The 25285-nt window shown below is 36.7% G+C and overlaps 1 protein-coding gene and 2 long non-coding RNA genes across 3 annotated transcripts; 1 reads left to right on the forward strand and 2 right to left on the reverse strand.

The window, feature by feature from the left end:
* The first annotated feature begins 603 nt into the window (after positions 1-603).
* LOC123870998 lies at positions 604-21580 on the forward strand. Its single transcript, XM_045914515.1, has 6 exons — positions 604-648; positions 15598-15840; positions 16595-16732; positions 18314-18437; positions 19663-19891; positions 20505-21580. The coding sequence occupies exons 1-6, from the start codon at positions 644-646 to the stop codon at positions 20768-20770; spliced, it is 1005 nt and encodes a 334-aa protein (XP_045770471.1). The 5' UTR covers positions 604-643; the 3' UTR covers positions 20771-21580.
* On the reverse strand, positions 7846-25285 carry LOC123871000. Its single transcript, XR_006797190.1, has 3 exons — positions 25226-25285; positions 24914-24915; positions 7846-7856 (listed from the first exon to the last, which is right to left on the reverse strand). It is a non-coding gene; the product is annotated as an uncharacterized LOC123871000 (long non-coding RNA).
* On the reverse strand, positions 9937-18200 carry LOC123870999. Its single transcript, XR_006797189.1, has 3 exons — positions 18140-18200; positions 17708-17709; positions 9937-9947 (listed from the first exon to the last, which is right to left on the reverse strand). It is a non-coding gene; the product is annotated as an uncharacterized LOC123870999 (long non-coding RNA).

Below are 25285 nucleotides of genomic sequence, written 5' to 3' on the forward strand. Positions count from 1 at the left end.
CCGCTTGCCGTTTTCAGCCATTTCTGCTGCGGCTCCCGGTCTTGATACTGTCATCTATCTTATCAAGAGGATTAAGCTTAAATTCGTATCTTTACCTGATATTTTTATAAATTAAGTCCAAGCTGATATGAACTACCTAAGAACATCGTGGGCGGCTATAGGTACTCTGCCAGACACCCTTAAACTTTTAAACTTTAAGGGCGTCTGGCAGGGGAATTCTCAAAATGGGTTTAGTAGTTTTAGAGACTACCCCTACAAACAAACTTAAAAACTCTACCTCTTTATATCAGTAAAGATTTAATACAGAAGTAGCTTGAATCCCGGAAAATCAGTTACCACAGGAATTTAAAAAAAACTTGAATTCGGACAGATCGCATGCATCATCTAGTTTGTACATAGAGAGTGAATAATAATAACTTAGATATCTGATTTGATAACAAAAAGAACCTACCGAGGACAAAACATTTTACCAGACCATTGAGTTACTTAGGTCATTCGCGCCGAACCCAAGTCTGCCCCACTTTTTGCTCGAGCGCCGGTCACCAAAACAACATTCAAAGGTCAAGGCAATGGGGAAGACAATCGTGAGTCAGTGAGTCAGTCAGTTGTGAGGTGACGTGAGGCGCAGACGCAGAGTCCGTGAATGTGGTATGTTGTTATGTTTTTGTTCGAAACTTTGAGGTTATGTTTTTTGTTCGGAGTGATAGAGTTGAGAAGTAGAGCGTTTTTTTTTATTTTTTATTACGACTCTATGTTTTGTCATAGTATTTTTTTTTTTGCAAGTAAGCTAAACAATTTGTGACTTTAGAATTTAGTTAGTAAATAAACTTTTTTAAAGATTTTGTTTGTTGTGTAGAATGTACGATCTAGTACATATCTAACAGACACTTTTTTTTTATTCAGTCCACAAAACGGATTCAAACACTGATTTTTCGAAATATTTTCATGAAAAAACCTTAAAAATATGTATTTGAAATAAAAAGATAGCTTATAAAAAAGATACATGTTAATCTCAAGGATGAAAGAATATTGAATAGGTAAATAAAAATGCTTACAAATTGAAAATATACCTACCTAGATATGATTTCATGAACAGTCCCAAATTTTCATTTATTTTTATTAAAAAACGTTTAATTTCAACATAAGTACACTAATTAATTATTAAACAATACATACTTAGAACAAAAAAAAACATAAATAACTTACCGCTGAATAATTTTTACAACAAATATGAGATATTTCACTATTTAAAAATATTTTATGATTATGTTTTAATTTCAATATACTCAGCGCAATTTACATCATAAACAAAATAGGAGCGGACCATATTATTTTTATTTCGCTACGTAAGTACCTATCTGTCATGTAATAAAATTTTGTATTCAAGTCAACTGCTTCCGGCGGTTGCAGACTCGCATGATATTATAAACATAATGTACGTAATAGTAACATATTATAATACTAGACGATGCCCGCAGCTTCGCCCGCGTGGATTGGTCAAATCCCCTGCAGCATCAAGATTGAGGAGTTGGAATATAAATTTTTTGTGGAACAATGTCGCAAAGTTCCCTCAATGATTAAAAAAAATTCAGAAATCTAGGAGATATCAGTGTACAAAGGTAGGAAAACTTCATTTTCAAAGTCGATTAAAAAAGTAGCCTATGTTACTCCTTGGTTAATCCTCTACTTGTCTGTGAAAGTCCCGTCAAAATAGGTTTAGCCGTTCCGAAGATTAGCTCGTTCAAATAGACACGGCACTTCAATTATATTTATTAGTAATACATATAGATTATAATTATTATTATTTGAGACCGTTTGTAAACAAAGAAAAAAAGATTTTCTTTAAAAAATCAATAACATTTTCCGACAATGGTAAATTAAAAATTCACTTTATCGTTTGAAAATGCAGAGAACCTATTTCAGTTTTCCACATGAAAAGTTTTCCCCTGGATCTGCGAAAATGCGTTTCATTGGTACATAACACTACTTAGTCTTTACTCTTTACCAACTATTATTGGTTCACGAGAATGTACAGTAATATTCATCTCCCATTAAATCAACTCCTTTTTGAACATTTTACCCTCAACTGCTTGGTTTTATTAAAAAGTCCCGGTTCTCTTTATAAACTTGAGACATTATTTATTCATTCTCCTTTTAAACCATTACGTAAAAGTTATGGCGATAGAGCAACAAGGTTAGTTACGAACCTTGCTTTTAACCCGTACTCTTTAACCGTAACACTATTAAGATTTTTTACAAAGAAAAAATATTAACTAGTATTTTAAAGGTAATCGTATATTACGACTGTATCCGCAAGAGCCGTGAATAGTAGCAAGATTAAAACGCGTTGGTTTTTTTTTTTGTTCAGATACAAGTTAGCCCTTGACTGCAATCTCACCTGGTGGTAAGTGATGATGCAGTCTAAGATGGAAGCGGGCTAACTTGGAAGGGGTATGGAAGTTTTTTATTAAACTCATACCCCATTGGGTTTCTACACGGCATCGTACCGGAACGCTAAATCGCTTGGCAACACGGCTTTGCCGGTAAGGTCGTAACTAGCCACGGCCGAAGCCTCCCACCAGACAAATCGGGTTGAATCTAAGAAATTCTGATTCCAATTAGAGGTTGGCGCTGACATGGCAACTCATGTTTATTTTATACCATGTCCAATGTATTTTTGGCCATCATCATTAACCCATCCCCAGACCACGGCACAACAGGGATCTCCTCTCAGAATGACTAGGGTCTAGTCCACCACGCTGGCCAAGTACGGAGGAGCAGATTTCACCAACTTTGAGAATATAAATAAGACTCACGTATACAGTTTTCCCCAGGATGTTTTCACCGTTAAAGCAAGTGATAATTTAATAGCTTAAAACGCGCCTTCTAAAAGTTAGATATACTTGCTCGGGATTTAACTCCGGGCCCGTACAGGAGACTGGAATGTTAACTACTTGGCTATGCCACCGCTGTTTTAGCTCCTAATAAAACATGTGCCTCATAGGTACTAGCGTCACAATTCACAAGAGTTATGAAACTTGTGACAAAACCTCGAGGCATCACTGGCAGGCGTCAAATGTAGGTAGGCTATGAAACGACTACGTATGTGGCATGGGCCATCCAGTGTTCAAGTAGCTAATATTTGACAGCTGTGGATTCAGGATCAAACCGAGAGTTTCCTAACTCTAGTTCACTCTGCTAGCGGCTTTTCAACATCCGCAGTGGTATGCGATCACCTTTACTTTGAGATTAGTAATTCTAACGGTTGATTTCGTATGTTAGACAATGTTGAGTTCATGTTAAGTTTCATGGGTTCGCAAATGTCAACGACTCTAAAATTGTAATAAATTGTGCTACATAACGGGATTCAACGTGACAATCCGTAGATTCACATGGTTACGTCAATTTTGTCGTCAGTCTTTGTCAAATAGAAATTAGCATAGACAAAATATATATTTTCAAAGTGAAATTACGTCATCGCCCCACAATGGCCCCACCGCATTTAAGACCCGCCCTGGCTTTTCACGTGGTGTCAGTGTGGTTATTTTGTTATTATTTCAAAAGAATAAGACAGCATGTCGGCTTAATTTCATCGTTTGCCTATTAAAAAAAAATCATTGAAGGATGCTATCTATGTTTTCAAGCTTTTCATTAATTGATCGAACGAAAATTATATATATTATATATTTTTCATTTAGTTATAGATTACAATCTTCAGCTCTAACCTATAAGAAAAAAATACCTTTTTCGTCGACTTTTGTTGAGTCCTGGCCAAATAGACTACATACGAGTAATTGCCGTAATATGTAGGTAAGTAGGTTACTTCTACTCCTTGCAAGTTGAAGATGCATACTCGATCAAAATATTATTAAGAATTATACAAAGTTATCTATTCGTACCTACCTACTCGTTGAAATGTGATGTCATTAACTCCCATGAATGGTTAATTTTAGTACCATATTTAGCTTCAATTAGTGTATTGTTGCCAGAGAACGAAATTGCTCCTTGGTTATCATTTGTGTAATAACCAAAACTTGCCATAAAGGAGCCATTTAAACCTTACTCAGGCTGCTAATTGCAGCGCTTGAGTGCGTTCATATTACATGATGGAAAGTACCTAGGTATTCAACGTAACGTTGCCTCGTCAGTACTCGTCACTTACTCCATACAAACGTTCTCTGTAATCGAAAACGGACGTCAACCAGGTTGACTTATTGAAATCATCTCTGACTAGCTAACATTATTTCGCTACTGGCCAAAATTCACTGTCGCAGCAAGAATACCATAAACTCGGCCAATCACAGCAATTTAAATTGTAGCAAAGATGATAAACACGAACGTGCCGAGCAAAATACCGTGAAATTCGACGGAAGCTTGCATCCAGGCGTATGGCATAGGATACTTTTTTATTGGCGTCACTCAGAAAAGCAGGTATTATTTAAATATTTTTATCGAATTATTGGAATGTCCTCTCCAAAACCAACACAAAAAAAACACAAGTTTAATGTGCAAGGTTATCCGAGAGTTTTAATCTAAACAAACTAATGCCAAAATAAATAATTTAATTAGAGCGTGATTGCTATCACAACATCTAATTATCCAGTTCACAAAACAAAAACCGAAAATATGCGATATCGCTCCGAATCTCAGAAGGAGACTGAACTAAAACCTTCAAAACACCCGTATTTATGCAAGTTCAATCTTGTTGGCCTCCTAGCAACAGATTGTATGACATCGAATGAGCGAAATATCGATTTTATCAAACTACCTGCATTAGATAAATTAATAATTTTATATTATTTTTGACAACTCAAATCAATTTTTAAAAATAACCTTACAGTTCGGCCGTCCTGAATTTAACACGTCCTCGTGTTTCTAATCAATCTTGTCATGTCAGTCGCGGGCTTCCTTGCCCTAAGTCAAATCCAAATCATGGGCTATCCTGCCCTCCGTCAAATCATTAAAACCTACACTTGAACTGCCGAACTCTCAGTTTTAATATCAAGTCAACAATAAATCCAAACGACTAACTTCTCATTCTATGTATACAAAATCTGAACCACTCATTGCAAATTACTTTCCAATTCACAAAAGACTAAATTATTAAAAAAAAACTAAAAATTTTATCACCAAATCAAACTCAATAAAAATTTTAATCAAATGTGGGTTGTTTACAAAAAGATACCAAAGCGAAATTAAGACAACGTGAGACACGTCCCGCTTCTGAATTATTGGCGTCACTCAGAAAAGCAGGTATTATTTAAATATTTTTATCGAATTATTGGAATGTCCTCTCCAAAACCAACACAAAAAAAACACAAGTTTAATGTGCAAGGTTATCCGAGAGTTTTAATCTAAACAAACTAATGCCAAAATAAATAATTTAATTAGAGCGTGATTGCTATCACAACATCTAATTATCCAGTTCACAAAACAAAAACCGAAAATATGCGATATCGCTCCGAATCTCAGAAGGAGACTGAACTAAAACCTTCAAAACACCCGTATTTATGCAAGTTCAATCTTGTTGGCCTCCTAGCAACAGATTGTATGACATCGAATGAGCGAAATATCGATTTTATCAAACTACCTGCATTAGATAAATTAATAATTTTATATTATTTTTGACAACTCAAATCAATTTTTAAAAATAACCTTACATTTTATACCGGAAAACCAAAGAGTTCCAAGAGGGTTTTTCAAACACCGAAACTTACACGGATGAAGTTGCGGGCATCATCTAGTCTAGTGATTTACAAATTTAACTTTCCATCAAAATGTGAAAGTGTGTGTTGTTTGTTTGTTCATTGGTTTGTCCTTCAATCATATCGCAACCGAGCAACGGGTCAACTTGACTTTTTTACATGGCTATTTATATAGTTAAAAATATCTGGATTTTTATCCCGGAAAATCACAGAGTTCCCACGAGATTTTTAAAAACCTAAATCCACGCGGGTGAAGTTACGGGCATGAGGTAGTAATACATAAATCATAATAAACGCCGGTTCTAGGGATATAAAGTTTATGACACACTCTCTTTATATGGAAGACTTTCATCAAAAATTCCTTTGCTTGAACGACCCATAAAAATTTGCTACGATAATGTAGCTATTTTTAGTTAAATATTAAGTAGAAAGATCGACTGAAAAACATGATTGAACCAAATTCATTATTTTTCCTCCTCCTATTATGATAACATGTAATACGAAAAACGGACAACAAGCAAAAAGAAAAAATGTTTACCTAACAAAATAACATTGTTTGTCAAATAATATGTAAGTAATATTTTCTTTTATTTTCTACTAACTGATGCCTGTGACTTCGTCCGCGAAATCCCGTGAGAAATCTTTGAATTTCTAGGATAAAAGTAGCCTATGTCACTCTCCAGGTCTTCTATGTCCATGCAAAAATCACGCCAATCCATTGCTCGGTTGCGGTGTCCATACTCCAACAATTAAACACACGTCTTGAATTTTATAATAATACATAGTATGATTTTTGAGGTACGGATGTTTGTTAGTCTTTCACGCGAAAACTGCTACACGGATTTGGCTGAAATATGGAATGGCGATAGATTATACCCTGGATTAACACATAGGCTACTTTTTATCCCGGAAAACCAATGAATTTTCACGGGATTTTTAAAAACCTACTTATATCCATGGGAACGAAGTCGCGGGCATCAGCTAGTATTTGTTTTGTACCTTTATGTGAAATACGTATAATATAATATGTGGATGTATATGTGAAAATTTCAACTCTCTTCTACTACTTAATTGTTCATGAGATACAGCCCATGACAAACAGATAGACAAACAGACGGACGGACAAACAGTGGAAGCTTATTAGGCGGCTTTGTTTTCGGGTACGGAACAGTGAAACTTATTCGATCAATCAATTATTTATACCTGTACGGTTTTGGTGTTGCAACTGGTGGAAGTATCGTGGCTAGTAGCAATCGGCGAGTAAGGTCGGCCGTGCAAGGCGATTTCCTGCATCGAGTAGTAATATATTGGCAATCGTTTGTAGTATAACTACCGGCAATGCTATTAATTAATCTCTTTTTGAATCGTATTTCTCATTACTGAGGGTCGTAACTCGTAACCCCTGCCCAAATACCTACCATCCAGATTACAGATTATGTAAAAAACCGTGGATTTGACTCGCTCCAGCAATGCGCGGGATTGCAATTATTATTACATGTACCTATATAGGAACAATCACCATCATTATCGTCAGCTATTAACTATTAATTAAGCTCTCTCTGCATTGTATTCCTCATTGCTGAGGGTCGTAACCCCTGTCTATATACCATCCAGATTACAGATGTAAAAAGCATGGATGTGACTCGCTCCAGCAATGCGCGGGATTGCAATTATTATTACACGTTTATAGGAACAATCACCATTATCGTCATCAATCGATGGACGTCATCTGCTGGACATACTTACGTCTTTAACTTGTAAAGATTTTCACGCGCCACGGTATTGCGTCGCCTGAATTCAGCGGCTGCCTGCGACTCATTTGATGTCGTCTGTCCAGACATGGAACCAATATTATGTATCGTAAATTGAATATTTGAAACAAGTGTAAATTAAAAATTTATAACACCCCCGACAAGTGAAGGTTACTGTAACTAGAAAAAAGCTGATAACTTTCAAACGGCTGAACCGCTTTTCTTGGATGATAGCTAAGAACACTCTCGATCAAGCCACCTTTCAAACAAAATAAACTAAATTAAAAACGGTTCATTAGTTTAGGCGCTACGATGCCACAGAGAGATACACAGATACACACGTCAAACTTATAACACCCCTCTTTTTGGGTCGGGGGTTAAAAAAGCAACCGCCGAGTTTCTTGCTGGTTCTTTTCATCACAAGTCATCACGCCATCATCATCATGCGGTCATCGCATAGTTTGAACGAGCTATTTTCAGGCAATTTCGGACAAATCCATAATAAACAGAGTTAGCTCAGTAATCCCTTTATTGCGCATCACGATACAGATTATATCAGCGACCTGAATCTGGAGCGATAAGCTTCTCAGCATTGAGTTATTGACCATAGAGATGCAGACCTCTTATAATTGCATGCAGGTTATTTCTATAGTATTCAAACTGTGGAACCAACTCGTTTCGGTAATGTTTGCATTACATTTATTTTGAGTATGGGTTTTTCAAGGGGAGGCTCAACAAATTCTTGAAAATTCGGCAATACATTGGCAACTTGTTTTTTTTTTTTTTTTTTAATAATAATAATAATAATTTTATTTGATACTTATACATACATGGGTTACATAGCAAGATTGAGATTCCTACCTTCTGCACTAGGTTTTGTTGTCTGTTTGGTGCAACAAATGTTCTTAGGCCTTAGGTGGCGGTAATTACTTAATACTAGGTAACCCGCTGCTTATATGCTCGCTATTTTTATGAAAATAGCGAGTAAATAGATAGTAGGTAGAACCTCCTCTAAAAAGAAATATTCAGAACTTTCTTTAAACTTTGCGTGACCCATGGTGATGTCCCATAATAACTCACATTGTGTATGTGTTTTTATGGGACATCACTATCTCTAGTAAATGACACCTCTCTGTTCCTCAGCCTATTAATTACAACCTATGGATTAACTATGTGTTAGATGGGGCCAAATTTATTGCACACCTAACAGACTATTATGGTAGTTTCGGCCAAAATTACAAAATGTTTTGGATGCTAACCAAAATATTATAGACTAGCTTTTCCTCGTAAGTACCTCCGTTTACGTGGAATTAGATTTCTATATAATTCTCATAGAAATATTACATAAAAGAAGTTGCCCTAGCGCACTTCCCAGCGATTTCCATACAAAAGTAGTTTGGTTCTCATTTGATTAATTTTTTTAAATAATAAAATTATTCAAAGTCAATGAAATTTTGTACATACGTTATAGAAACAAGTGCCTGTGCTTTTGCTTTGTCAGGTTTCCATAAAAATGAGTAGTTTCAAAGCTATACAGGCTCAAAAATTTGTATGTAAATCTTTATAGATGCGTTCTAGCAAGAAATATCTGTATTTATTATTTGTTACATTTACGTAAAAATGTGTAGTTTAACAGTTTAATGCAAGGGCTAAAGATTTGTATGTAAATCTTTGAGTCCATTTAATCTTGAAAAGTAGGTACGGTACACATTTGTATAGAAATTTGGCATGTCACAGAATTTTGATTTCTAGAACGCGACTTTACCTGTCTGATTAGTTATTATTACCAAACTACGTGTCTTTAGGGCTTAATTTCTCTTAAAACTCCTCCTAAGTTCAATAAATAATTATTATTTTATTTATTCATTCAGAAGTCTTTATTGTACACACACATTACAGGAAAACAGTACATTGATACTTAAGAAACTATACAAAGAGTGCAAGGGCGGCCTTATTGCTGAAGCAATTTCTTACAGGCAACCATTTTTGAAAGGATTTAACTGACCAGAGCGCGGGATGGCGCAAGAATTGAGAAGTAAAATTAGTAATATGAGAGATTAAATCGTTTGCGCGTTTCCCTCCCCGAGATCTGTTTATTAAATTAACCTTCATTAAGCTCTTAGCCCAAGCAATAGACGTCTGACCTCTTTCATAAGTATAATTAATTATTGTGTCCCAACCGTTTGCTGTATAGGTAATTGGCACATTTGAGCTGAGCTCCTGGCTTTTTCCTGTTTGGCTCGTAAATGTTTAAAATAGTTTTAACTATCCATTCATTCATTAGCCTGTATGATTCCACAGCAGGACATAATCATTCTAAGAGCGGTTCCATATCATCCGATCCGTTATCGGTATCGGACGCCGATACAATATCGGGGCAACTAAAATGTATGAAATATGTACCTACCTGTCTTCCACGTTGTCTTCTTTGCTGCTAATTTTATCCCTCAAAAATACATCAAACACTCCATATATCGCTGACTTCGAATTTCTGAAGGAGATCAGTTATCAATGTTCACGTGTGCAGGATTTAAAGATCATAATTATTATAAAATCAATATATTATTATGCCTAGACTAGGTACAGTATGCGCTTTATTAAGGTTAACTCTAAGCTAAGTTCTAAGTTAATAGCTCTATCAAACAGATGCCTTTTCTACCTGAATTTTCTTAGTACGATATCATGCTCTTGGATATGAAGGCACTATAATCACTACCATTCTTAAATTCTTACCAGTTATTCATATCGTCTGTCTGTCTGTCTATCTGTCTGTCTGTCTGTCCGTCCGTCCGTCCGTCCGTTCGTAAAAAGTAATCCATAAAGGCACCCATATTAAAAATGGAGGAGAAAACTGACGCCGAAAGGGCGTTCCAAATCAATAAACGAGAAAGCAAATCGCTTCGTAGGTACGTATCCGTGGAATTTGAACTATGTACGGATACAGATCTTGACGATGGTAGACAGGTGAAGGAGGAACCAGGTCAAAAAGTTCTTGGGCACACTCTCCAAAATAATGTTTGGAAGAACCTCAATACAATAATATGGATAAGTAAGGATGACAGTGCAGTTCATGCATAAAGTTGCAGTGACCCTGTCATTCCAAACGCGAGGAGGCGTAGCCACAAGTCGCCACCAGGGTCGCCCGCATGTCTAGAATGTATACTTTTCATTGTATAATGAAATACTCGCTTTTACACGCGACTTCTCATCCAGCTAATCTATTTCAAGGCCGATTTCCAATCCTAGTCTAAATGTACAAGTGTAAATTAATAATTTATAACACCCCCGACAAGTGAAGGTTACAGTAACTAGAAAAGAGCTGATAACTTTCAAACGGCTGAACCGATTTTCTTAGATTATAGCTAAAACACTCTCGATCAAGCCACCTTTCAAACAAAAAAAAAAACTAAATTAAAATCAGTTCATTAGTTTAGGAGCTACGAGTCACAGACAGATACACAGATACACACGTCGAACTTATAACACCCCTCTTTTTGGGTCGGGTTTAATGTCGGTGTATCTTCAGTACAATATAGACTTTTTAGGCCTAGTTGCACTTACGCGGTTAAGACAAGTTTAACGTTTAAACTAAATACCACATGTTGGGTTGCAGCAGTTAACTTAACTTTTAACTTTTGGTCGATTTAACCTTTAGACTGAACCATGGGAATACAAAGTAACTGCGTAACGCCTTTGCTGTGCGTAGGCACTGCTTGGTTTGTGATACGCAAATAGCTAAGCTAAACTTGTTCTTAATAAGTATTAATTTGTTACATAAACAATTAAATTGTGTGTGTCCTTATAAGTTTAATGTCTCCTTATTCAATTCTATTACCATGATGTCAACAATCTAATTTGGTATTTTCAAATCAATCGTGATCTATAACGAAAATGTACTTATACTTTAATGTCAAGGGAAGTAGACACGTAGGTACATTTACCGCTTCGTTATTGTTTTGTATTACCTACTCACTTTAATAGTGTTGATTTGCCAATCTTGGATGACTGGATGTCATCTAAAGCAGTAACTTAAGTCACAATAGTAGTATCAAATTTGTAATACATAGGTACGCACATTGTTAACGTTAACTTATTATATCTACATATATACATATTACCTTTTACAAAAATCCAAAATCCCCTGTAAAAGAGAAGTAAGTGATGGGTTGTTATGGATACCATGTAGTTACTTTTTAACCGACTTAGAAAAATACTTCAATTCGTCGGAATCTTTATTTAAATATTTCTTTAAGAGTTTCTGTTGGGGTTTCTTTTATTCCTGACTAGCCGAAATGACACGTCTCTCGATTCTCAACTTAATAACATAAAAAAAATACGATTTATAATAATAAATAGATAAAATAATATAAAAATACTAGAATCATGTACCGCTTCGTTACAGGCTTCATGTTAAGACCGCCAAAAAATTACTGATGTCAGAACTTAAGAGGGGTCTCTCCGTCACTCGCTTCATACAAACGTAGTTCCAATTTCATTTGAATATTAAGCAACCAAAGTCCATGAAATTTGGCAGGCATATTCTAGAAACTAATATCTATGCCTGTGGTTTTCCAGATTTCTGTTAAAATACGCGGTCAATAATTCAAAGTTACGCGGTCTTAAAAATTCAGATACAAATCTTTGAGCCCCTGTAATTTTAAAACTACATATTTTTAGAAAAATCTAAAACACCACAGGCACAGATATTAGTTTCTAGAATATGTCTGCAAAATTTCATGGACTGTGGTTGCTTAGTATTCAAATGAAATTGGAACTACGGTTGTCTGGAGTAAGTGACGGAGAGTTTGAAATCTTTTCGGCCGGGTATATTACAAAAATTTTAGACAACCAACTTAAGTTAGTCACAGGCCTTGAAAATATTTCTTACTATCTAATCCAGGCATGACGTGTGCATAGGTTAAAATCACGAATATTCGATTAAATGGAATGTGGTGCGTCGGTCTAGGTAACAATGCGATTCAAATACCACGAAGTATTTGGTATTACCTCTCTAATGTAGAAAATAGAGATCACTTCGATGCCTTGACATTACCCGTCTGTGTTATTTTCGACGGTTCCCACGGCGATATCCTGTTTTGTGCAGGAACGATTTTTGCAGGATCCTGTTTAGTTGTAGACGTGTTTCAATAGTCAATACTGACGTAACATAAAAGTATCCTGTAACACTGAAACCTTTCAACAAAAAAAAAAGGACTATAACTTGAGCTTTATAAAAGAAACTAGCTGATGCCTGCGACTTCGTTCGCGTGGATGTAGATTTTTTAAAAATCCCACAGGAACTCTTTGATTTTCCGGGATAAAAAGTAGCCTATGTGCTAATCCAGGGTATAATCTATCTCCATTCTAAATTTCAGCCCAATCCGTCTGGTAGTTCTTGCGTGAAGGAGTAACAAGCATACACATACACACAAACTTTCGCCTTTATAATATTAGTGTGATTGTTATAAAGCTCAAGTTAGTCCATATCTACAGCTAGAGCTCCAAGCAGAAACCTTGTGAAATTAAAATCGTTGGTGTGGAATTTTAGATTTTTGATTAGAAACTTACCGATAGGGTTAAAGAATTAGGTATTACTAGCTGACGCCCGCGACTTCGTCCGCGTGGATTTAGGTTTTTCGAAATCCCGTGGGAACCATTTGGTTTTCCGGGATAAAAAGTGGCCTATGTGCTAATCAAGGATATTATCTATCTCTATTCCGAATTTCAGCCAAATCCGTCCAGTAGTTTTTGCGTGAAGGAGTAACAAACATACACACACACACACACACACACATACAAACTTTCGCCTTTATAATATTAGTGTGATTAAGTACATCCATTGCCTTGCACATAGGGCTCTTTCTAATGGCAATATCCTGTTACATGCATAAACGCTTTTTGCAGGACACTGTTTAGTTGTGGACGTATTTCAATGCCAGCGTTTATACGAGCATCCTTTTTGTGGGATCCGGCTATAAACCGATCCTGTCGAATTTTGCTTTTCCATTTTGTCAAAAATGGATGTTTATGTCAGTGAACCTCTTACTAAATGTACAAAGAATTATTATTTATACATTTACAAACTCATAACACCTAACTAAACAAAAAAGCGTGCAACAGGTGGTCTTCTCACAAAAAATAAGCCAGTTACCTACTTAGTTGGATTATTACAAGTGTAAATTAAAAATTTATAAGGAACCAACAAGTGAAGGTTACAGTAACTAGAAAAGAGCTGATAACTTTCAAATGGCTGAACCGATTTTCTTGGATTAGCTAAGAACACTCTCGATCAAGCCACGTTTCAAACGAAAAAAACCTAAATTGAAGTCGGTTCGTTAGTTTAGGAGCTACGATGCCACAGACAGATACGCAGATACACACGTCAAACTCATAACACCCCTCTTTTTGGGTCGGGGGTTATAAAAGAAATACTTCATTATTTAATGGAAACTTATAGATGTAAAAGTCAAACTAAATCAAACTGTTTAAAAACACCCACGAAATCATATTATCTTGACTTTTTATGACAGAAATTTAAAAAACAAAACGTCCATGACAAAACCGCTCATGTAAGACTGCAACTTGGACCAAACGCTCCACTTCTAGATTCCATTAGCACAGCGAACATGAAAAAGATTTTACTACGCGAAATATTGTTCAGCGAAAATGTACCGGAAAATATCAGCAATGAATATTGTATGGTGTTTCCGACATTGATTTGTTTGCTTAAGTGCTAAGTTGTGAAGCTTGGAACAAACACAATGCGCGACGGAAACTTAAAAGCAATCTGTTTTTTTTTATACCTATCTATTCAAGGAAAATCTGACTGACTGACTGATCTATATCAATGCACAGCTTAAACTACTACGGATCGGGCTGGGCATGCAGGTATCAATTATGACGTAGATATCCGCTAACACAGGATTTTTGAAAATTCAACCTCTAAGGGGATACAATAGGGGTTCGTTTGTGTAGTCGACACGCACGAAGACGCTATATAGTTAGACTAGCTTATGTCTATAAACCACAGGGGTGTTCTGTGCTATAAACTTGTTTAACTATATAGGCTTGCGCTTGACTGCAATCACATCAAACAAGATGTAACCTAAGGTGGAGCGCGCCTGCCCAGCATTTTAGCTAGCCTTATTAGCCTTTTACCTATTATAGCTAGCGGTAAAATTGGAAGTCTATCTGTTTATCTGTCTGTCTATTAGAGCTCCCTTGCGATTTTTAAATAACCTAAATGCACGTGAACGAAGTCACGGGCTAGTTATATGATTAAGCTTAGAAAGAAACTCTTTTCTACTTAAAAGCTGGAATTCTCACACTTATCTAGAAAGCACACGTAAAATAAAAATATCAAGGACGGTGTAAGTACTCTAAAAGGTAAAATTCTGCACCTTGGCAGGGTACCAAAAGAAATGGGTAAACTTATTTCTTACGTATTCAGTACGTATATTCAAGGCACTTACCGGCTTGTGCTTCGATGGTCAAGTAAAGAAGGAATGGCCTTGCCATTTCTTAGAACACTTTTTCATCATGACATTATCAGTTTTTATACTGAAATATCGGTTTCTTTTGTCAGTGACAAGTAAATAGCCAGCCGTTTTCTGTGTTCTATATTCAAATCTGGAATGAGTTAGCATTTTCTATTCGGTTTCTATACGGCATCATACAGGGACGCCGAATTGCTTTGTGGCACTTCTTTTCCAGTAGAGTAGTGCTCTATTAGCTAGTTTAAAAAAATAATAAGAATATTAAGCCTCAATAGCTCAACAGGGTTAGGAGCCGACTGAACTCTAAAAAAGGTCGGCGGTTCAAACCCCACCCGTTGCACTATTGTCGTACCTACTCCTAACACAGCTTTGCGCTTAGTTGGAGGGGAAAGGGGAATATTAGTCATGATTAACATGGCTAATATTCTTTTTTTTTTTTTTTTTTAAATATTAGCCATGTTAATCATGACTAAATGTTCTTCTTTCCCCTCAAACTAAGCGTAAAGCTTGTGGTAGGAGTAGGAACGACCATTACGATAGGGCAATGGGTGGGGATTGAACCGCCGATCTTTTGGATTTCAATCCGCTTCTTTAACCACTGACCTATTGAAGCTTACCTCATTGGAAAACTTTTACATGTTGCAGTTTAAGGATGTCTCCGGCAGCGTCGTTTGGTGAACGATGGGCCCGCGACAACCTGGACCGAGAGGCTTCAATGGAAGAAATTCAGACCCTCAACTTATTCCCTGCCACCTGCGGGGGTGATGTGGCAGAAGCCGCCAAGAGAGCCAGGAAGTATTACGCAGCGCGAGGTTCAAGCGGTTTGACGGAGTTGTGGCATAAGAGTTATCCGGACGATGAAGATATTTTGTCTAGCTGTCAAGATGCGTGAGTGTAATAATTCATTATCCATTTTTACCCGACTGCTGCAAAGCCAAAAGAAAGGGTTATGATTTTAGCAGTCTATGTATGTATATTGTATGTATGTTTGTATCCAGATTCTGTGTGTTTTCCACCGTAAGTAGCGCCTAAACTACTAGGCCGATTTTGATGAGTGAGGTGTCAATTGATTCCTTGTAAAGGCCCGGGTGATAGGCTATATTTTATTAAAAAATGACCTAACGGTTGTTACATCAAAAAAAGTAGAGGTGTCCAAAAAAAATTTCTGCTTTTGTATTGAGTGGGATGTCAAATGAAAGAGATGAAAATTTTGAGTTCATATTTAAATCTACTACAACATTAAAATATACCAAGTGACAGAAAAACAATTTTACTAAAATATTTCAGCGTTTATTAAGAGACGATTCAACTTTATCTTGTAACTAGCTGACGCCCGCGACTTCGTTCGCGTGGATGTAGTTTTTAAAAATCCCGTGGGAACTCTTTGATTTTCCTGGATAAAAAGTAGCCCATGTGCTAATCCAGGGTATTATCTATCTTCATTCTAAATTTCAGCCCGATCCATCTAGTAGTTTTAGCGTGAAGGAGTAACAAACATACACACACACACACACACAATACAAACTTTCGCCTTTATAATATTAGTGTGATTGCCATTTTAGTAGTTTTTCTTCAACATTAAGTGGGTGATATGTTTAAATATGTTTATTGTGCCATAATCCATAATAATATTTGGCTTCAGTTACATAGTACCACTACGTTCGAGAAGCGTGGGTGGACGGCGCATGACACTGGTCCGCCTTCCAGCGCCCACGGCGTTAGACCGGCCTCTGTGTGCGAGAGCCTTCCTCTCTAGATGGCTCATGATATTGGATATAAGGTAAACCACTGACAGATTCATCAACCACATACCACACACCACACGGAACCGCAGGCCAGATTCTTTTACAACTTCGCCCGCGGCCAAGAGTCACTTGTAGAGATATCTTATACTTTCTTTTTTCTTTTACTTTCGTTAATTTTTGATTTAAATAATAAAGGTGTTAATCATAATTAAGGAGCATAACCCTTACGACGCATAATTAAAAAAAATGTACAACTCCTAAGGATGCTCCGGTGTCGGAGCGAAACGTGCGTTGAGTGTGTTCTGCAGGTGGATTTGTGTGGTGTTGCGTGGTAATGCTTGAGGCTTGCTTGAGGCTTGCTTTTCCTGCATATTTAGCAGTAGGAGGACGGGTGGTGCATGTCGCATGCTGCATATTGTACCATACAGATTTGCTTTTATTAGCGGATTATAGCAAATTAAGCTTTTGATTCTTTGTATATCATGGACTTCCGCAAAGTAACAGCTGCTTCTATACAATTATGACTATCTAAATAAATATCATTTTAAATGTATAAGAATGTTGCATGCAATTACTAACTGTAAAAAAATGTACGTAACTTAATTTTAGTAGAATAAATTACTATTTTAAGTATTTACCTATTTTATTTAGTAGAAAGTAGAGATGAAGTGCATAAAGTTTCTGCATGTTAAGCAATCTAGAATTTAAATGAGGAAAAGTTATATTTCTCTTGCAAGTTGTTCATCTGGTTAAAAGTTCCAACTTCTAAGGATCATTTTAAAAGCACTCTGCTTTTATGGCTACGTGTTCAAAGACTCTTAAACTTTGACTATTAAAAGTTTGACTTCGCCGAGTTAAATTAAGTCTAATGCGTCGATTGTGTTGTAAAGTTTTTACGCTTTATAATATTAAATATTAAAATTTGGAAAATGAGTTTTGATGAAATCAATTTTCCTTAGTTCGAAGTAGGTAAGTATAATAATTTATATGTGGCTTAAATGTTTTTATACTACTCTACCAGTAGGTATATGAGATGAGCTATAAGGCTCTGGCTAAATTACAAAACTTGAAGCGAATTTTAGGCAGTTGTCTGACCGCCGACGATAAGCGAAAATGAGTTGAGCTAATAATAATTAAAAACGAATTGGTAAGTAACGAAAAGCCAGTGTGTAGTTAGGGGAGTTTTCTCGCTGAACTATGAACGAGTGTGCGAGCGCGATGGGCGAGTAATCAGCCATCATACGTGAATTAATTCCGTGAATGAGAGTGTTTTGCCTACCAAGAGAGCGTCGCTGAGCCAGTTTTTCTTTGATAACTTTTGCCGCTGCGATAAACTAGTGAAAAGAGAGTTCTCGCCGGCTGTGTAGGTACTAGGTACACAATCCGCGATCAACTATTAATATTATCTCCTTGATTGATACGGAATCATACACTGAATATACGTTTCTTGAGCTAGAAAATGGTTTATAGCTAGTCGCTTCCTCGTCGGCGGTGGGACACCTGCTTTAGTTGAGTCTGTGTGTTTGGTGGGTGACTAATACAACTCTGTCTTATCATCCTTACAAATCTTTAGTAGAAAAAGCCACATAATATATTTTCTATTTACTTTCTTAAAGATTACGTGAAGACCCAACGCCCGGTGAAGAAGTTGTCTTCATAGATGTTTGCGACTTACAACCTTCTCATCTTAAGAACCACTTTAGAGGCTCCTACTGGAAAGACTTCGTATGGTGTATGAAGGTAATAATAAAAAAGTGGCCTTAAGTCTACTCTCTTTATAAGACTGCTTTCCAACTCCTACAATAATAATACTAGCAATTAGCTCCTTTAATTCATCGCGAGCAATTATTCAAATAGTATTTTGTACACATATTTGCTACAACATTATTTGCAGGTGTCTTAATTTTTGCATACAAAATCTAAATCTGAGCACATAATATTTGGACATCATTGGGTGGAACCGCTAAATTATAAAAACCAATTTACCTAGCAATAAAAACTAATTTCAAATTAAAATGTCTTGAATTATTCTTTAGAAAACCGAGATGGGACTTAATGACTTTAAATGCTCGCGACAGGAAAGTCATTTAAAGTTTAGCTTGAAAAGTTTTAAATTCAACGGCGTAAATTAACTTTTTCATACTGTATAATTTTGCTAGCGGTCTCTTTTTCTCTTTCGTGAATGGAATAAAATTTCTTCATTGTTCTTAGTTTAACTGGACGTCCATTTCACTTTTCAGTTATTTAAACATAATAGTGTTTTATTTAAATAACCTTACCTTAAGCTTGTCTTGCCATTTTTAGGGCACTTGACCATTTTTAGGGTTCCGTACCTCAAAAGGAAAAAAGGAACCTTTATAGGATCACTTTGTTGTCTGTCTGTCCGTCTGTCCATTGTCCGTCGTATCTGTCAAGAAAACCTATAGAGTAGATACTTCTCGTTAACCTAGAATCGTGAAATTTGGCAGTTAGGTACTCGTAGGTCTTATAGCACAAGTAAAGAAAAAATTCGAAAACCGTGAATTTACGTGGTTACATCACAAAAAATAATTAAAATGTGTTCACGAAATAATAATTTATTAAATCACATGTAGATGGCGCAGTCCGTTAACATTAACTCGCAGTGTTCTATATAAAAAAAAGTTTACCCATTTTGTACGATGGCGCGGAACCCTTCCTGTGTAAGCCCCACTCGCACGTGACTGGTTTATTAGGGTCCCGCAATCCGTACCCGAAGGATACCAACGGGGCCCTATTACTAAGCCTCCTCTAGCGTCAGCATCAGCGGGCTGTACCTTCGAATCGTACCTGATAGGTAGAAAGTTATACTATACTACTTATAAAAACCAAGATGGCGAATTTCAAATAGTTACCATGGAAATAAAAAAAACCAGCGAAGTGCGAGTCAGACTCGCGTACCGAGGGTTCCGTACTCGGGTATTAATGAAAAGTATGAATTTTTCAGTCAGTCTACCCAGTCCGGTTCTCAGAAGTGCACATAATCAACACACACCGCCTGAAGACCATGTCACTGCTTCTCTTGCACATCGGCCTGTATCCATGGCGACGCAAGATCGTGCACCTGCATACCAACGGAGAGCAGATCAACAATGCTATGGCGGTCGACCACTTCCCTATCGAGGGCCTGCCGTATGAGTACGGTGGGAAAGCTGGGGCTATGAAGGATCTCAATGGTACGAGTAAAGCTATACAGTTAACTGAAATATAGAATCACAAGTTACTTTCAATACACCTTTAAATTTTTTTGAGCCATAAATTATTTATACTCTATCCTCGGAAAGAAGTAAGTAAAGGGCTCTCTCTGTTACGTAATCCTATACAAAAGACAGAAACTATAAACGAAACTATGTTTTGGAATTAAATTTTGAATGTTTTTTGACAACAAACCGTTGGAGTCGGAAAGGCTTTGAGTGGAGACCGCGTTTAAGCAGCGTAGTGTGGGACGCTCTCCATCACGATGGACCGACGATATAAAGCGGCTGGCGGGAAGTGGCTGGATGAGGAAGGCTGAGGACCGGGTGTGGTGGCGCTCTTTAGGGAAGGCCTATGCCCAGCAGTGGACGTCTACAGGCTGATGATGATGATGATGAAAGTCAACATCGGCTACCCTCGCTTTGGAACGTATATAGCAGAATTCCTAACGCGATCTGCTAGTTTTAATCCAAGTATGCTGCTTTCCATTTTATAAATGGTTCGTTTATACCTAGTGCTTTATTCGTGCATCGAGAAAATCGTAAAACTCCAGCATTGTCTTGGTAAAATTAATAATTTTGAAACATTTTACAGATGAATGGACAAAGAAACTCTTACTCAACTCAAAATGGCTGCAGATGGAAAACCGGAAGTTCTACCAAACAGAACTGATACCACAGATCAAGCAACGCACGCGACACAAGAGCGCTGTACGGAACCTCTACAACACAAACGGGTCTTACGACATGCTCCCACGCACAAACTCTTGCAGGTCCCTTTATAAGAAAGAGGATCCAGAAGAAGGGGCCCACGGTGCTTATAGGACTTTGAAAGTTACAGATAGACATTTCTATGTGTGAGCGTCTAATTGACAGTTGTACATTCTTTGACCAATGTCCATTGGCAAGTAACTTCGCAATTTCTTGCATTTTTGCATTGTGTGAATACTTACAGCTAACCCAACTTCTGCAAGTTTTGTATATCTTGCAGAGATTGATATTGACATGACAATAGGTAACAGCGATTTCTGCAAGAAAACTTGCCAGTGAATATGGGATAGGCCCTTTGGCTGCCTTCAAATTGAAGCACTGTTAGCGTCAGGTAAAAACGCTTCTGGATTCTGGATGACAGTGGGGGAACACAAACTAGGACTTTAAGTCCGTGGGTGGGGAAGATGGCTGTGTCTATGAATATGGTTGACTGTACCTAGTCTCATTATTAAGACTCTCATACATCCCCCTGACTAAACAGTTGACCATATTCTTAGTTCGCTGATGTACCAGTACATGACGGCAGAAATAAATAATAAGTCACCCACTGAGCAGGTTCTTCATATTTGAAAAATGATAAAAAGTGCATACATAGCATCAAATTGAAGACAGCCTTTGATACTCGTAAATATTATAAGAACGCCTGAAGTTCCTAAAATCCTAACCAGTGATGTTTTGTACATTTTGTAGTAAAATGATGTGTTCAAATAATCTTGTGTTCAATCTCATAAATATAAATTTATTTTCTTAAAGGTTTCTAACATACAGAACTACTCTGTTCCATACGTATATTGTCTAATAATTCCTTTGATCATTGTAGTACAGGATCGAAGCCTTGATTATTCTGTCTATCTTGTCATCTTCTTCATTGTATACTTTGTTCTGTTTTTATTGTTGAAATAAAACTTGTGATACATTAATAATAATTTTTCACATTTGATTTTTATTTTCCTTCCCTGTTCCTTTGCGTCCTATTTTTCGGTGCCGCCATTCGAGTATATATTCGAGAATATAAACAATCTTATGCAAATTAAAATTTATGACAGCAAATTTAATGTGACGAAATGAACGTTATGCTAGGCGTTTTAATTAACGACGTCAGCGGCGTCACCCTGGCGCTTCAGAAACTGTAACAATGCCTCCCCGAAGATACCACTTGCACTGGAGATATTCAAGTTCTACTTGGAAATTCACAATTTATTTTAAACTCTAAGTGTTTTGACATAGGATTGAAAATGCAATGCAATTCAATGATAATATTCAAATAAACATCACGTGCAATATCTCTTTATGTGAATGAGAATGTTATAACCGTTATGACTGGTTTACATTATTCTAGTGGACAAATATTTTATGACTAGCCGATGCCTGCGACTTCTCCTGCGTGGATTTAGGTTTTTCGAAATCCCGTGGGAACTGTTTGATTTTCTGGGATAAAAAGTAGCCTATGTGCTAATCCAGGATATTATCTATCTCCATTCCAAATTTCAGCCAAATCTGTCCAGTAGTTTTTGCGTGGAAGAGTTACAAACATACACACATACATACATACACACAAACTTTCGCCTTTATAATATTAGTGTGATGTCAACTGTCTTCCTCATCATAATCTCAGCATATGGAAATCCACTGTTATGCACAGGCCTTTCACACAGACCTCTCAAATAAAATTATTCTCTGTGGCTTTTCACAATGAGCGTCATCAACGGCGCGTGTGTGGTGGTGGTGTGTGCGTGTGGCGAGTGTATGGCGCGTGTGTTGCGCGTGTGTTGTTCGCGTGTGTCGCGTGTATTGTGCGCGTGTTGCGCATGTTTTGCGCGTCTATGGAGTGTCTGTAGAGCGTGTGTGGACTTTAAATGACTTTCAATAAAAATAATATCGAATGTTCAAGTTAATGCAAACTTTACTAGCCCAGGGCGATAAACCTTACTAGTCCAGGGCGCCAAACCTTAAAATACACCCCTGCCAAAAGATCTGTTTACAGCAATAAGTGCATAGAAGCTGATGGATGGATGGAAGCACTGGACTGGAACAGTACTGGAATAATGTGAACCAGCCATCACAAAGACGCCAGGCGTTTCATATCCGCACATTGCATTAGAACAATGGGTCTTTAGGGAGCGAGGGGCTCAATTAATATGACATCAGTCGAAGGTTGCGCAAAAATAAAATTCTGCATAGTATTATCATCTCTGAAGTCTTATTCTAGGCAGTCTTATAGTTATTTATATTACACATGTTTGAGGCAAAGTGTTAAATTCCCGGTACGGTGGGGCGTTTCGAATCCGCACAAAAATTAACTGTCATTTCGTAAGGCTCTTCCAGCGTGCTTGTATTTGTCCGTTCCAGTGTGATTACATAATATAACTTACAAGGGCTTGACGCAGACGCAACGATCCTTACCATAAAATGCTAAATATTGCTACAACCAAAAATGTACCTTATTTTGATTATTATAAAGTCTGGTTTGCAATAAAATGAACTTTTCAGCGTAGATAAAATATGTCTTATGGCTAAAGAAATAGAGGCTAATTCAAAATTGGTCAATATAAACAATGGGTGCGTCAAATAGAAATAACGATCTATATGGGCGCATGCAATCCGATACGCACTAGTAAATTAAAAGTAGCCATGATTTTCGATTTAAACAACGTACGTTCAGAAGTAAAACCCAACTGAAACACTCAAGAAATAACAAAAAATTACTAAAACCCAACACAAAACACACAATAATGTATCTAGGTCATTTAAGTTCAATATATGGTACCTACTAAGTAGTTTTGAAGATTGAGACGGGTCTGCCAGCGAAATTCAAATTTAATTTGGTTTTTCGCAATTTGTAAACTAATACGACAAAGTAGGCTTAGTAGTAGTTATGGGATTTTAATTGCGCCAATGGCAGTATCACCCTCACAGGTTTATATAAAATCTTTAAGTACTTCATCTTTAAATCAAAAATTGGATATTTAAAAAATCATGGTCACCCCAGTGCTGTAAAAATGATTTACTTCTAGTGATTTAGGATATACAATTGTTTCGAAGTCTAAAATGCTAGAACTAAACTAATAGTTTTATTTTAATGTATTGATTTCATTATAAAGTTTACAATAACAAAAACTATCAATAGAAAGTGCTAGTAATAGTAGCTTCCTGCCCTAAAAAATATTATAGCTATTATATAAAATATGTATGTCTATAGATATTATAGAAAATATGTATGTCTGCTAGCTTTTCACAGCCCATCCGTTTAACCGATTTTGACGAAATTTGACACAGAGAAAGCTTACAGCCCGGAGAAGAAAATACAGGCGTTTTGCTCGGAAAATCACAACCTGTCGCACAGAATCATGGGACCACTTAATACATCATCCATTTAATTATCCATCCTTATGTCGTCGACATTCCATCTACACGCACGAAACGTTTTGCGTCTTCATTCCTCATACGCATGGCCTAAGGTTTGGAATACTCTTCCGCGATCTGTGTTTCCTACCAATTACAATCCGGGTATCTTTAAAACAAGATTGAATAGGCACCTTCTAGGTAAACGCGTCCCATCTTAGACCACATCATCACTTTCCATCAGGTGTGATTGTGGTCAAGCGCTTAGGTACCTATAGTGAATAAAAAAAAATATATTGTAAATACTACCTATTGCACACCATTATAATGGTAAATACACTGTGACCTGAAAACGTATATACCATCTACTGTAAAACGTGTATTTGTAATCAATAAATTATGGTTATGATTATTTTCTGCTTTATTCCCAGTGGCACATCCCCAAGAACTCAACACAAAAGTAATATAAATGAAAATTACATCGCATAATATCTCTTTGAGCACGGCATGATTCGTGCATGTGGCCGAATTGCTACGACTTTTTATTTTGCGCGTGCTCTTCGCAACTTCTAAGCGAAGAAATTTTAACACGCAAACGTTACGAAAACGATTAGGTACGTACTTATAAGTAACACGGTTAAAAAGGTGTAAAAGTTTTTGTTGTGATGCCGTACGGTTAATATAAAAGTTAAACTAAATTTTATATAACCAACAAAAACTAACTACTTACATCGGACCGAAATCGCGGAACGGAACTGTTAAATTTAGAGTTTGTACTAACTTACACTTAACTGTTGGTCTATATAATATAATTAGGTTTTTTCTTATTGGATTTTAGTTCCTAAAATCCTAGGCTTAATACAGACTTAAGTAAAATAGTGTAACTAACACATCTATGGACTGTAATATGACTGAAATAAAAAAAAAAACTTATTATTACATTATTAAATCTATCAATGGTTATTAGTTGCAATAGTCCGCAAAATTAAGCTTTTGAACATCCACCTTATAGTGTAACTAAATGCGCGCCGAATTGAGAAGTTCCTACTTTTTAGAAATGACCAGTCGGGGTCACAAAATGTATTTTCATTTACTAATAATAAGCACTGAAATGGGCATACTTTTAGTATGTACACTGGAAGAGGTGTGCCATACAAAATGACAGTTATTTTTGTGTCGATTTAAAGTGGTCCACAATCAAACCGGAAATTAAAATTGACACTTTATATCAAACGGTCTTCGTGTTGCCACTATGTGGACAGA

The sequence above is a fragment of the Maniola jurtina genome, chromosome 13 (assembly GCF_905333055.1).
Source record: "Maniola jurtina chromosome 13, ilManJurt1.1, whole genome shotgun sequence".
NCBI classification, from domain to species: domain Eukaryota; kingdom Metazoa; phylum Arthropoda; class Insecta; order Lepidoptera; family Nymphalidae; genus Maniola; species Maniola jurtina.